Source organism: Drosophila melanogaster, chromosome 3L (assembly GCF_000001215.4).
Source record: "Drosophila melanogaster chromosome 3L".
Taxonomy (NCBI): Eukaryota; Metazoa; Arthropoda; class Insecta; order Diptera; family Drosophilidae; genus Drosophila; species Drosophila melanogaster.
The window spans coordinates 18,905,243-18,917,283 of NT_037436.4; the positions used below are offsets into that span (position 1 = coordinate 18,905,243).

Here is a 12,041-nt window from a genome sequence, read left to right on the forward strand (position 1 = left end):
ACTTAGTTTTCAGTTTTTTATGAATCCACATGTGTCCAATAAAATATTTTACAGAAAGAGCGATATTTGATATATCATAGAAAAACTATCACGATATAAATATTTACATTTATTTTAATATATCGATAAATTGATATATTTTTCCCATCCCTAATTTCAGAAGAAGAAGCGCACCACGCATTAGAAAACTTTCAATTGTTTGTGAAATTTATTAAATAAAGTAGATAATATTAATATAGAACTAAGCCACGATGTCCAACATAACGGCGGCGGTTATAGCCAACCGCAACAAAAAGCATTTCCTGGGCGTCCCAGCCCCATTGGGCTATGTTGCCGGCGTCGGTCGTGGGTAAGTACTACCAAACGCGCATCTCGCAAAGCAAAACTTAATGCTAATGGTATATTTTCTATTTTAGAGCGACAGGATTCACCACTCGGTCCGATATTGGTCCTGCCCGTGATGCAAACGATGTATCCGACGACCGCCATGCTCCGCCGGCCACCAAACGTAAGAAAAAAGACGAAGAGGAGGAGGAGGACGAAGACTTGAACGACTCAAACTATGACGAGTTTAGTGGTTACAGCGGCTCCCTGTTCTCCAAGGATCCGTACGACAAGGATGACGAGGAGGCGGACGCTATCTACGATTCGATAGACAAGCGAATGGACGAAAAGCGCAAAGAGTATCGTGATCGCCGGCTGCGTGAGGATTTGGAGCGGTACCGCCAGGAGCGACCGAAGATCCAGCAGCAGTTCAGTGACCTGAAACGCTCACTGGCCAGTGTCACATCGGAGGAGTGGTCCACGATTCCTGAAGTGGGCGACAGTCGAAACAGAAAGCAACGAAATCCAAGGGCCGAAAAGTTTACCCCTCTGCCGGACAGCTTGATATCCAGAAATCTTGGCGGCGAGTCGTCCTCTACGTTGGATCCGTCCTCGGGCTTGGCTTCTATGGTGCCTGGCGTAGCTACTCCAGGCATGCTGACACCTACGGGTGATCTTGATCTGCGAAAGATTGGCCAGGCTCGTAACACTCTTATGAACGTCAAGCTTTCGCAGGTTTCCGATTCCGTGACAGGCCAAACGGTGGTGGATCCCAAGGGCTATCTCACCGACCTGCAGAGTATGATTCCCACTTATGGTGGTGACATAAACGACATCAAGAAGGCTCGTTTGTTGCTCAAGAGTGTGAGGGAAACGAATCCTAACCATCCACCAGCTTGGATTGCCTCCGCCCGTTTGGAAGAAGTGACTGGCAAGGTTCAGATGGCGAGGAATCTGATAATGCGGGGCTGCGAAATGAACATCCAGTCTGAGGATCTCTGGCTGGAAGCAGCTCGCCTTCAGCCGCCAGATACAGCCAAAGCGGTGATCGCGCAAGCGGCTCGTCATATTCCTACCTCGGTCAGGATCTGGATTAAAGCCGCAGATCTGGAATCGGAGACCAAAGCTAAGCGTAGAGTTTTCAGAAAAGCTCTAGAGCATATTCCAAATTCAGTTCGTCTGTGGAAGGCGGCTGTGGAACTCGAGAATCCTGATGATGCACGGATTCTACTCTCTCGCGCCGTGGAGTGCTGCAACACCAGCGTTGAACTTTGGTTGGCTCTCGCCCGCTTGGAAACCTACGAGAACGCCCGAAAGGTTCTAAACAAGGCTCGCGAGAATATTCCCACTGATCGCCAGATTTGGACCACAGCTGCTAAGTTGGAGGAGGCCAATGGTAATATTCACATGGTGGAAAAGATCATTGATCGATCATTGACCTCGCTTACCGTCAACGGAGTGGAGATCAACCGTGATCAGTGGTTCCAGGAGGCCATCGAGGCGGAAAAATCAGGAGCAGTCAACTGTTGCCAATCCATTGTTAAGGCTGTCATTGGAATAGGAGTGGAGGAGGAGGATCGCAAGCAGACTTGGATTGATGATGCTGAATTCGTAAGTATTAAGAAACACTCATTTTTCAAATTTGTAACATTTTTGGAACAAAATAACCGTATTATATTTTCCCTCTTTCAGTGCGCAAAGGAAAATGCATTTGAGTGTGCTCGAGCTGTTTACGCTCATGCCCTCCAAATATTTCCCTCGAAGAAAAGCATCTGGTTGCGAGCCGCCTACTTTGAAAAGAACCATGGCACCCGCGAATCTTTGGAGGCCCTGTTGCAGCGAGCCGTGGCTCATTGTCCTAAATCGGAGATTCTCTGGCTGATGGGGGCCAAATCCAAATGGATGGCTGGAGACGTTCCAGCCGCGAGAGGCATTTTGTCCTTGGCTTTCCAGGCCAATCCCAATTCCGAGGACATTTGGTTGGCTGCCGTTAAGTTGGAATCAGAGAACTCGGAATATGAGCGGGCGAGACGCTTGTTAGCCAAGGCTAGAGGATCGGCACCGACACCAAGGGTGATGATGAAATCAGCTCGCCTGGAATGGGCTTTGGAAAAGTTCGACGAAGCTCTGCGGTTGCTGGAGGAGGCGGTGGAAGTGTTCCCAGATTTCCCCAAACTGTGGATGATGAAGGGTCAGATTGAGGAGCAGCAGAGACGGACAGATGATGCGGCTGCCACCTATACTCTGGGCTTGAAAAAGTGTCCTACGTCCATCCCACTTTGGATTCTTTCCGCCAATCTAGAAGAGCGCAAAGGAGTGCTGACGAAGGCTCGATCCATTCTGGAACGAGGACGTTTACGCAACCCCAAAGTGGCTGTGCTCTGGCTGGAGGCCATCAGGGTGGAGCTGCGTGCGGGCCTCAAGGAGATTGCCAGCACAATGATGGCAAGAGCACTGCAGGAATGTCCCAACGCTGGTGAGCTATGGGCGGAGGCTATCTTCATGGAAACCAAGCCGCAGCGAAAGACCAAGTCAGTGGATGCTCTCAAGAAATGCGAGCACGATCCACATGTGCTGCTAGCTGTATCAAAACTGTTCTGGTCTGAGCACAAGTTCTCTAAGTGCCGAGACTGGTTTAATCGAACTGTAAGTAATTTATACTACCTATTAAATGTAATAGAAACAAACATGTTCAGAGCTAATCATTTGTTTATTTCAGGTCAAGATCGATCCAGATCTAGGTGATGCTTGGGCATATTTCTACAAGTTCGAATTACTCCACGGCACGGAGGCGCAGCAGCAGGAGGTCCTCGATCGGTGCATTTCTGCAGAGCCCACGCACGGCGAGTCCTGGTGTCGGGTCAGCAAGAACATCCAGAACTGGCAGTTCAAGACACCTGAGGTGCTGCGTGCTGTTGTCCGGGAGCTATCCATACCCATCTAAGTTTTAAGTGTGTTTGGATTAAACGCGTGGAGCCTAGCGCTGCACTTCTCTATAGCCTTTAATTATGCGATAAACTTGTTTGAAGTGTCTGAAGATAAACTCGAAAAGAAACAGGACAAAACTGACAGCAGCTCCACACCCAAAGATCCCCAAAGCATACCGGCATTCTGTAATGCCAATGGAGACAAATCCGCCAACTCCGCCCTCGCATTTGGGCTTCTGAGGAATCCACTTTCGCTCCTCGCGATTCACCAAGCTTACTTCTCGCTGCCAGCGTAGTCTGTGGGTTAAAACAAAGTGTTTTATGATTTCCTCTTTTCGAACAAGTTATTGAATTGTAAATTATAAAAGGGTTTTTATCCCTGTAAAATTTTTAATTAGGCATATTTTGATTAGTTACACGTTTAAATTACTATTGGATTTTTAGTATAAAATTTAATAAATTACCTATTTTATTTAAATGTAAAATGCAATTGGAAAGCGAAACTATGTTTATATATAAAATATTCTTACTGCCTTCGAATGAGCTCCTTGTAAGGAAAGTTTTTCCTTGTTGGAATAGCTAGCATGGGCAGCTGAAAAGGCTCCAGTTCCATTAATCCGCACTTTTCCGGCTCGCTGAAGGTGTCGCTGACGATTTGGTAACCAGCCTGGAGTTCAACCTGGTATGCAAATAAGCCGGTTCGCATTTTCTCCATTCCTAGCAAGGGGCGCATATAGATATTTTCACCTTTGGACGCGATCTTTTTGTGGTAAAGATTCTTCGTTACGGGATCTGTGGACTCGGTGAAGTATATTTTATTATATTGCGTGTCCTGAACTCCGATTTCTAGAGGCGATTGTCCCAGATCAGACAATGACTGGATAGCATCCGACGGACTTTGCAGCAGGGCCACAATATTGGCCGAAAACGAGGTGAACAAGAAGAGAGCTGCAACAAATGTGGTGAAGACAATGATTCTCGCCGATCGGTTCCGCACCTCTACGTAGAAACCCTGCTGGCACATAGCACCCCAAACAAAATTTAGTGTATCCATGTAGGACATGTCGTGGTTGTGTGGCGAAAAGAAGAGTTCCAGAACCAAGACCACGGTCGTGATGATCAGTAGCATCAAAATGGACACCCACACATCGTTCTCAAAGGGCATAGCGAATATATTGGCCACTGCCGAGAGAGGTGGCTGCCGAAACATGATCCCAGCTCTCACTCGATAAGTCTCAGCCACAAAATCGACCAATGCAATACGATCCAATCTCATGAAGATCGCCAGCTGGGCCAAGTCCAGTTCATAGCGTTGAAAACGTCCCATGAGACCATCGAATGATCCATTTGGTTGTCGCCATCCGTAGTTCACTGTTTGGTAGGTATTGTAGCTGGAAATGGAAAGTGTTCGATCCTGTGTATTTATATATACTCAAGAACCATAATGTTTTTGATCTAAAAAGACAACAAGAGGAAATCCTTCTAACCTCATATTCAATCTATTGGCCAGCTCCAGCATTAAGCGATGATTAACCTTCGATATAGTGTCAATATGCCTCAGCGACAAATCTTCAATGTTAGTGAATAGATCCGGAAAGGCAATTACTATGGCCGAATTGAATACTATGCCCTCCAGATCCTGTCTATAAGTTATGGCCGAACCAAAGTGCTGCAGGGCATGAATGACGTGCCGCGAATTTCGAATGTTGTGCCCCACCAAGGTTCTTTTCAAAGGCTTCCAAGCAGCTACCTTGTATAGATCGATTAAACTGCAAGAGAAGTTGCCAACGTTTTCATAATGAAGGACCCGCAACTCACTATCCGGGGGAATGAATATTTCCGGATCCTCGAGTAAATCGATATCGCCTGGATCTTCGGTGAGGAGCAGCCAGAACCGGTTGGTGGTGAAGTAATTATGTTCCGAGGCCGCAGACCAGCGGAGTAGATTTAAGGCGCACTCGCTGCTGAACTCCAGCAGCAGGATGCCCATTTTGTATGGCAATGCGGGGAGCAGGAAGGACGTCTCCCAGTGGGTGGAGTTGTTGGCGTGGAAACTCTTCGGCGGTGGAGCGTCCTTATGTTCATCCAGGGCATCGACATGCTGCAGGTCCCTCAGCGAGCTCTCCGTGCTGACCTGCACATAGAAATTGTTGAGGTTGAAGTGCTGCCAAAGCTTCCAAAGGCGAAAATCCGCTAGAGGGGAAAAAACGAGTACAGAGAAAACAAAATTTAGTATTCGATTAATAGAGGTGTCTAGAAGTATGGAACGGTATATCTAATGTAAAAACTTTTGCTTATGTAAGTAGCATGGTTTTAATGTGCTCAGACCAACTTCAAATAATAAGGATTAAGTGAAATTAGGCCTTTGGCAAATTCAAACGTGAGATATGGATTTCCTAAGCTCATTTTGGCCAGTGTACTGTGGGGTCATAAATTTGTCCCCAGCAGCACATTGCATGCAGAGGGTTAATTCACCAATGTCCGTGTGACAAACGACCAGCATCAGGCTGTGAACGCCGTGGTGGCGATAGTAAGCGACTAGCATATCCGGCAACTGATTGCCCCACCGTGTTTTCGGGTCCGGATCCTGCCGGGAATATTCGCTCCGCCAGCTGCCAGCGACACGTGGTGTCCCACTGACGAGCAGGAAAAATATCAGAGGGAGCCAGTGCGCGACTTGAACTTTCATCACTGCGACTGCGAGTATTAACGAGTTGCTGTCCGTCCTTTCGCTTTTGCATTTCCCCGACGCGCTTTTTTTCACGGATTGGAGTCCCCGGCTTTTATAGCCAAAAGGGCAGTCGCCAGTAATTGCATTCAAGAATTGCATTAAAATTATGCATTGATTACACTCCGCTGCGCTTCCTTTCGGTCCACATCCACGTCCACATCCACGTGCACCCATCTGCTGTCATTACGCAGGGCAATCTTCGCGAGCAATTTTGCGACAACTGCAATTGGTCATCGATGGCGTTTAATTGGTCCGAGCAAGTGGCGCACAAATTGTCCGCGTGGAAGTGCGGACAAAGTCAATTACGTGTCAACGACGACCGGAACGGAGAAAGTTGCTTCGACATTCTAGACTTGGACTTGGCTTTGGGATAAGCACATAAGTTAGGGCCAAAAGGAATTGGAAAGTTTTGCAGAGGGTTTAATTTCGCCAATTTACTTGGTTCTATCGGTGAATTGGTTATTATACTATGAGAACAGTAATTGTTTTCAAATGTAGGTAAATAAATTACTCATAAATTACTTCATAAATTACCAGTTGTAATAAAAATATTCTTGATGATTTTTTTTGAATATTAGTAACTAAATTATTTAAAATTTTAATTTAATTTCGAATTCTCGCACAAGAGAAAATTAATCTTTCGCAGCCTCAAAAAGTTAGCTTTTAGAAAAGTTAAACATGCAAATTATTCCTTATAAATCTGACTTTAAATAAGCTAAAATCAGTTTAAGAGCCTGTATTTGGCCCGAAGGCATGAAGGCATTAGGAAGCAATTAAGAAAGCTGTTGCAAAAAGTAAGATGGCAAAATATAAGCAAATTTGATCAAGCGTGGGCGCAATATAGAAATACACACACAAGTGTAAAAATAGAGAAACTGGTATTAGCTCGATGTCACAGGACGACGACAACACATAAGGATAAGGACATGGCCACGCCAAGAGGCCCACTCCTGACGACATTAACACAATTACAATCTGAACATGTGTTAGTCCTCTAAGACATGCGTTGACTATAAAGAAAAATCCAATTAAAAGTGATAAAAGTTATTGAAGCGTAGCGCAGCAAAAAGGAAAACCATTAGGAGAAAAGCAGCAGGAAAAACAAATGGCCGAAGAGCGGACAGAAGGCGAAAAGGCCGGAAACGAAGAAGGCGGCACAAAGTGGCTACCATTTGTGGCATGGTACGTAGATATGGCGCTGATTGCAACACCAGATTATCACACAGATTTGGCGAGCTGGGCGACACGCCAAGGATAAATCAGGGTTCGTTACCCAGAGCACCTGTCTCACATTTGGCAAGGATAATCATCCATGGGCCAAACGAACAGGAAACGCTTTTGCTGCTGGATAACACTTTCTGATTCTATTAAGTTTGAAAGAATCGGGACACAATTGAGACAAGGGTACTGAATTTCAAATCGGCCCCTTAATTGGATACGAAGGATAACAGCGAAAATGAATTAAATGTATTCAAATTTTATACCTAAAAAGTTAGCAACATTTAAATAAGGTTGCATATTAATAATAATTTAAATTAATTAATTTGAAATGCATATATTCAAAAAGAAAATAAAAATAATAATATCAATTTGAAAATTACGTTTTTATGGACTGCGCGCAGATTAAATGTTTATCAATCATACGACCTGTTGCCCTTGATGAATTATTTTGTAACCTTTGTACATAATTTGTAGACAACTTTTATTGGAGATATTAGACATGGATCCCAGACTCTGATCATGGTTTTTGTTTAAATGTCTATGTGGGTAATTTGTGAAATTTTTTTGTAGTTTAATATTACCATTGCTTATTGTGCTTCTTGTTTTCTAGCCTCTTTTTCAGCAGCGGCTGCCTCCTTTTTGAGCTGCGCATCCCTTTTAGACGAGTGTTTGCGCCAATTCTTGACGACCTTGTCGAATTCTTTCATTCGAGCCTTCTTGTCCTTGTCCGTCTCCGGATCCTGTCCAATCCCACTCTCGTCCACTTCGTCCTCATATCCGGCTGGAGGCAAAGCATTAAAGTGACTATTGTGAAAAGCGGTACGGTTTCCATCCTTAAACCAGTATCGCTTCGTCCGCCGGTACATATGCTCATAGTTCTTAAACTCAAGACGCTCCTCTTCCGATCGAGTGCTAAAAACCAAAAGGGTGAGAATGGCTATCATCGGCAGGACTCCGAAGAGCGAGATTTTCTGCCAGAGCTTGGAGTGTTGTGCAACAATTTCTACGAAAATAAAGGATCAGTTTAGAACATGATTTATATGACTATACCCACGTGGTTTCTTTCCAGTCCGGCCAGGACAGCCAAGGTCCCCTCCTTGGATCGCTGTTAGAGGTTTCTTCTGCTTTCGAGTACTTTTACCTAGTAGCAATTCATCACACGATTGTAGTTTCTTTTTATTTTTACTAGTTTCTGCAACAGGTTGGACTTTTGGCGGGCATTTTGATCCTCCGGCTATGGCTGTTTCGTCCTTTGGCGGCGTAACTTTAGTTTCCTTGGCCGCTTTAGGCGGTGTCGCTGTGGGGATGTAACATGCATTCCAAATTTAATATTTTCATTTCACAAGCAACGATTTTTAACCTTTCTTTGCCGCATCGGAAGCCTTGGCCTTTGCTTCAGTAGATTTCTTTGCTGCATTTGAAGATTTTGCATCTTTAGTACCTTTACACTTCGCGTCTGTAATAGAGTTATCAACGCTATAGAAATATATTTAATTTACACACCATATACCTTTTGATCCTGTGCCAGAAGATTTTCCATCAGACTTTGACATTAAGCGTTGGGTAATAACCGTGTTGATTGCAAACCGTGGGTTTACATATTTCATTAATTGTAAGTGCCGCATTTTTTTACTAAAAGATAATTTTAAAGACAGATTTCCGAAACACAATTTTAAATTACAATTTCCCCAACATGCCAACTGATAGCCTACCTAGAAAAGCCAGAATTCGAAGAATCTTAAAGCCATTGGCTTTTCTGAAAATTTTCAACGTATCATTTTGAATTGCAGTCCTTCATCCTGAGGGCATAGATTATAAGGCAAGGATAAGTTAAAGACAGAATAAATCAATTTAAGCTTTACCTAAATAATCTAAAGTTCTTGATGTTGCTCTAGGAGAAAACTCAAAACTAGTGATATATTTTTTTAAACTTTTTTATGGGAATTTTTTTTTGTAGTTTTCAACTTTAATTCTAAGTCACTCTTACACAATGGACTGTTGTATTCTTCGCTGTGAGTAATTGCCGCCGCTAGATGGCGGCAGTCCATTAATCATTTCGCTCATGCTTTTGGACGTGCGCCTGTCGTGTTCAACTAGTTTTATAATTTTCACGCTGTGGGTTCGGTTGGTCAGTACATATTTTATTACTCGCCCTGCTTCATTGTACTTTTTGCTCCCATCCCTTGTTGTACTTATGTAATCCATATGGGATAAACAAGTTTATGATTGCTCTTCAAACGAATGGAGTTTGCCTTTCATCCGCTGCTTGCCGGGCTTATTGAGCTTAAATTAATGCAAATCTGGTTGTTGGGTTGGTGACCTATTTGCCATGTAGATTGCGTTCCATGTGGGAAGGGTTTAGCCTTTGAAGGCATTGCAATTATCGAAGATCTTTCACTCGACTGCCCCAGATTGTGGCGGATTGTGTCTGATTTGCATAGGGCACAAACGACCTAAGGCCTTTGACAATTAGTGTGTGTGGTATTTATAGAGCGGATGTAACCTTTGCTACCTTTGCGGTGTTTTGTAGCCTTTCGGGCCCATTATTTCGAAGGTTGTATTTGTGTAACCCTAGGCTAAGCTAAATTGAAGTATGCTTGATGTTTATTATGCATCCACAATGTGCTACTTTGTGCTACCTTTTGGCTTTCACGCCTTTGAAATACATTTAATCCATCATTGCACAGGCATACATGATGAATCTGCATAAGGGTGAACCACTTAACTACCTTAAAATTAAAAAATAATTTCATAATGTAATAAAATAGTATTTTTATTAACAATGATTTTCCTGCATTTACCCCATCGTATAATACTTTCAACACTTTTGCAACTTTTCTTACAAAAATTAGTACCAATTTGTAAAAAACATCTTGAATTGGCAAGAACTAAGTTCACCCTAATGCAAATGTATCCGTTCAAAGGATCCTGGTCTAGCCTTTGGCCATGTCTGACTGTCTACAGCTTTATTGACTCCCCGTTTTCAATTTGCCTGAACATAAGAGGGCAGGGAAACCTGTTGAAAAGGTGCAAAATCGCTCGTTCATTCGTTAGCCCCGCCCCCCGACTCCTTTCGCCCTTAGGCAAACACGCTTAGGCAGCCCTATCAATCAAAGGTATCTCAGCATATACAGTATATGGATTCAAACACACCTTCGGAGATACAGAACACGCCCACACGTATGTTATTAATAAGGGCCATTTATCAAGGGCCGGGACCTTTAAATGGTGCGAAGCTCCTCAATGCAATGTGCCACATCGAGTAAAATTCGGATTAAATTGTGTGCTTTTTTATTCGATTTTCGATTTTCATTTAAGCATTTTATGCCTGTTTGTCGTGCGATGGGATGGAATCGTGTGTGTGTGTGTGGTGAAAGCGATTCAAGTTAAATGGTTTCTTCCTGTGTCAGGTGGCAAATGAAATGGCCTCTAAAGAATACCTCGGGCAATTAATATTGATTGGAAACTCATAAATTTGGCACGATAATTTATGACGTGCGGAAAGAAAGAGAAATCTATGCGAAGCCCTCGTTGAAATGTTGAAACAAAAAGAAACCAATTTGATTTGCAGAATGAGATGAAGGGCTTAATAATTTTATGAAATTTATTTTTTGAATTGATTTACTAATTATGCAATTATGAATGTAAGTGCCTATATGATTTTCAGGTATATTATTTTAAAAGCTACAATTTCATAAATTGCGCACCGAACTCAATCAAGCAAACACTTATCCAACAGTAAACGCTCCATTAGCCAAACCCCCCAAAATCCCCATCGGGGACATCAAGAGGGATATAAAATAAAGCTCAATATGTCAAAGTTCGTCGGCCATTGACATTAATTAATGGAATGTAAAATGAACAGCGTCGCACGGCACGAAAAGCAGCGAAAGCAGATAGTCGGGCAATTAGGCCCCAATCCCAAGGAGAAAGGACCTTCAGCCGGAAACGGTAACTTGGACGGATACGGAGAAACAGCCAGAAAACCCGGACGGCGCAGATGGGTATCGCGTATAATTTGTGAAAATTGATGATTTGTTTAGATTTACGAATGAGCGAACAAAACGAGCCAAATTGGCACGTAGCAAGGACGAAAGGAAATCCTAACAAAGGGAGCAACGTGGTTGCCATGCCTTTTCACCATATTCAGCAACGAAGGCTTCAAGGTGTTCGCTAATTGATTCGATATAGATAAATGACCTCAGAGGGCGGGAAGCAGCCGCTAGATGGCGCCAGATAATGATTAACGAGCACATTCCTTGGCTCTTTTGAGGCTTTTTGCCCAGTCTACCAGCCACCAGCCCAGCTATTCATACGTTCAAATTTCTCGATATCCTTGAAAGGCCTAGGAAATTCCAACCGCTACCAGCAATTCGAATCCTGCTGCGGCCATAAGCATTAATTACTTGTTGATTATAAATTATTGCTAAGTGAAACGAGAACCTGAGGGAAAGCACTCGCCTTGACTGCTGATTAAATAACTTAATTAGGCGTCCGAAGGTCTGCGTAGCTCATCAACTGCTAGTTTAGATGGCCAATCATAAATGACTGTTGATTTGTGGAAATGTAATAACTAGATTGGAAATGAACTGTATTACATATAATGTGTATCATATTTGAATAAAAATACATGGTAAAATAAAAAAATATGTATCGGAAATCTTAATACCTACACATTCTTGAAAGCAAATATGTTTCAGAAGTAATTAAGCGATTGTACCTTGTGTAAGTCATAAAAATACGCACTACAAATCTTTGGATAAGATATGAAATGTAATACCAGAAGTACGCCAAAGATATACTTTAAGTTCTAAACGCCTAAAAAACACGTTCTATTT

At 43.1% G+C, this 12,041-nt stretch overlaps 3 protein-coding genes across 5 annotated transcripts; 1 reads left to right on the plus strand and 2 right to left on the minus strand.

Annotated features, from left to right (window-relative positions):
* Positions 1–129: 129 nt before the first annotated feature.
* Positions 130–3,732, plus strand: Prp6 (pre-mRNA processing factor 6). Of its 2 annotated transcripts, none has more exons than NM_001316442.1 (4): positions 130–349; positions 417–1,935; positions 2,017–2,970; positions 3,044–3,732. In NM_001316442.1, exons 1-4 carry the CDS (start codon positions 252–254, stop codon positions 3,266–3,268), a joined length of 2,796 nt encoding a protein of 931 aa, NP_001303371.1. In that variant the 5' UTR covers positions 130–251; the 3' UTR covers positions 3,269–3,732. The 2 variants fall into 2 exon arrangements, with proteins under 2 accessions (NP_001303371.1, NP_649073.1); NM_140816.3 differs by having other exon boundaries at positions 3,044–3,659.
* Positions 3,018–5,940, minus strand: Ir75d (Ionotropic receptor 75d; the record flags this gene model as incomplete). Its single annotated transcript, NM_140817.3, has 4 exons — positions 3,018–3,548; positions 3,782–4,642; positions 4,739–5,444; positions 5,727–5,940. The coding sequence occupies 4 exons, from the start codon at positions 5,938–5,940 to the stop codon at positions 3,302–3,304; spliced, it is 2,028 nt and encodes a 675-aa protein (NP_649074.2). The 3' UTR covers positions 3,018–3,301.
* On the minus strand, positions 3,018–8,908 carry COX6AL2 (Cytochrome c oxidase subunit 6A-like 2). Of its 2 annotated transcripts, NM_140818.3 has the most exons (7): positions 8,714–8,908; positions 8,564–8,659; positions 8,258–8,500; positions 7,785–8,206; positions 4,739–5,444; positions 3,782–4,665; positions 3,018–3,548 (listed from the first exon to the last, which is right to left on the minus strand). In NM_140818.3, exons 1-4 carry the CDS (start codon positions 8,826–8,828, stop codon positions 7,791–7,793), a joined length of 870 nt encoding a protein of 289 aa, NP_649075.1. In that variant the 5' UTR covers positions 8,829–8,908; the 3' UTR covers positions 3,018–3,548; positions 3,782–4,665; positions 4,739–5,444; positions 7,785–7,790. The 2 variants fall into 2 exon arrangements, with proteins under 2 accessions (NP_649075.1, NP_001246828.1); NM_001259899.1 differs by lacking the exons at positions 3,018–3,548; positions 3,782–4,665; positions 4,739–5,444 and having other exon boundaries at positions 7,732–8,206.
* Between the last annotated feature and the right edge of the window lie 3,133 nt (positions 8,909–12,041).

Bases quoted from the DNA above. Each gene is read 5' to 3' on its own strand.
- COX6AL2 (NM_140818.3), bottom strand. From the start codon at position 8,828: ATGCGGCACTTACAATTAATGAAATATGTAAACCCACGGTTTGCAATC. The intron at 8,501-8,563 runs GTTAAAAATCGT...ACATCCCCACAG, and splicing joins TTCCGATGCGGCAAAGAAAG to CGACACCGCCTAAAGCGGCC. The intron at 8,207-8,257 runs GTGGGTATAGTC...TTATTTTCGTAG, and splicing joins CCGGACTGGAAAGAAACCAC to AAATTGTTGCACAACACTCC.
- Prp6 (NM_001316442.1), top strand. From the start codon at position 252: ATGTCCAACATAACGGCGGCGGTTATAGCCAACCGCAACAAAAAGCAT. The intron at 1,936-2,016 runs GTAAGTATTAAG...TCCCTCTTTCAG, and splicing joins GGATTGATGATGCTGAATTC to TGCGCAAAGGAAAATGCATT. The intron at 2,971-3,043 runs GTAAGTAATTTA...TGTTTATTTCAG, and splicing joins GAGACTGGTTTAATCGAACT to GTCAAGATCGATCCAGATCT.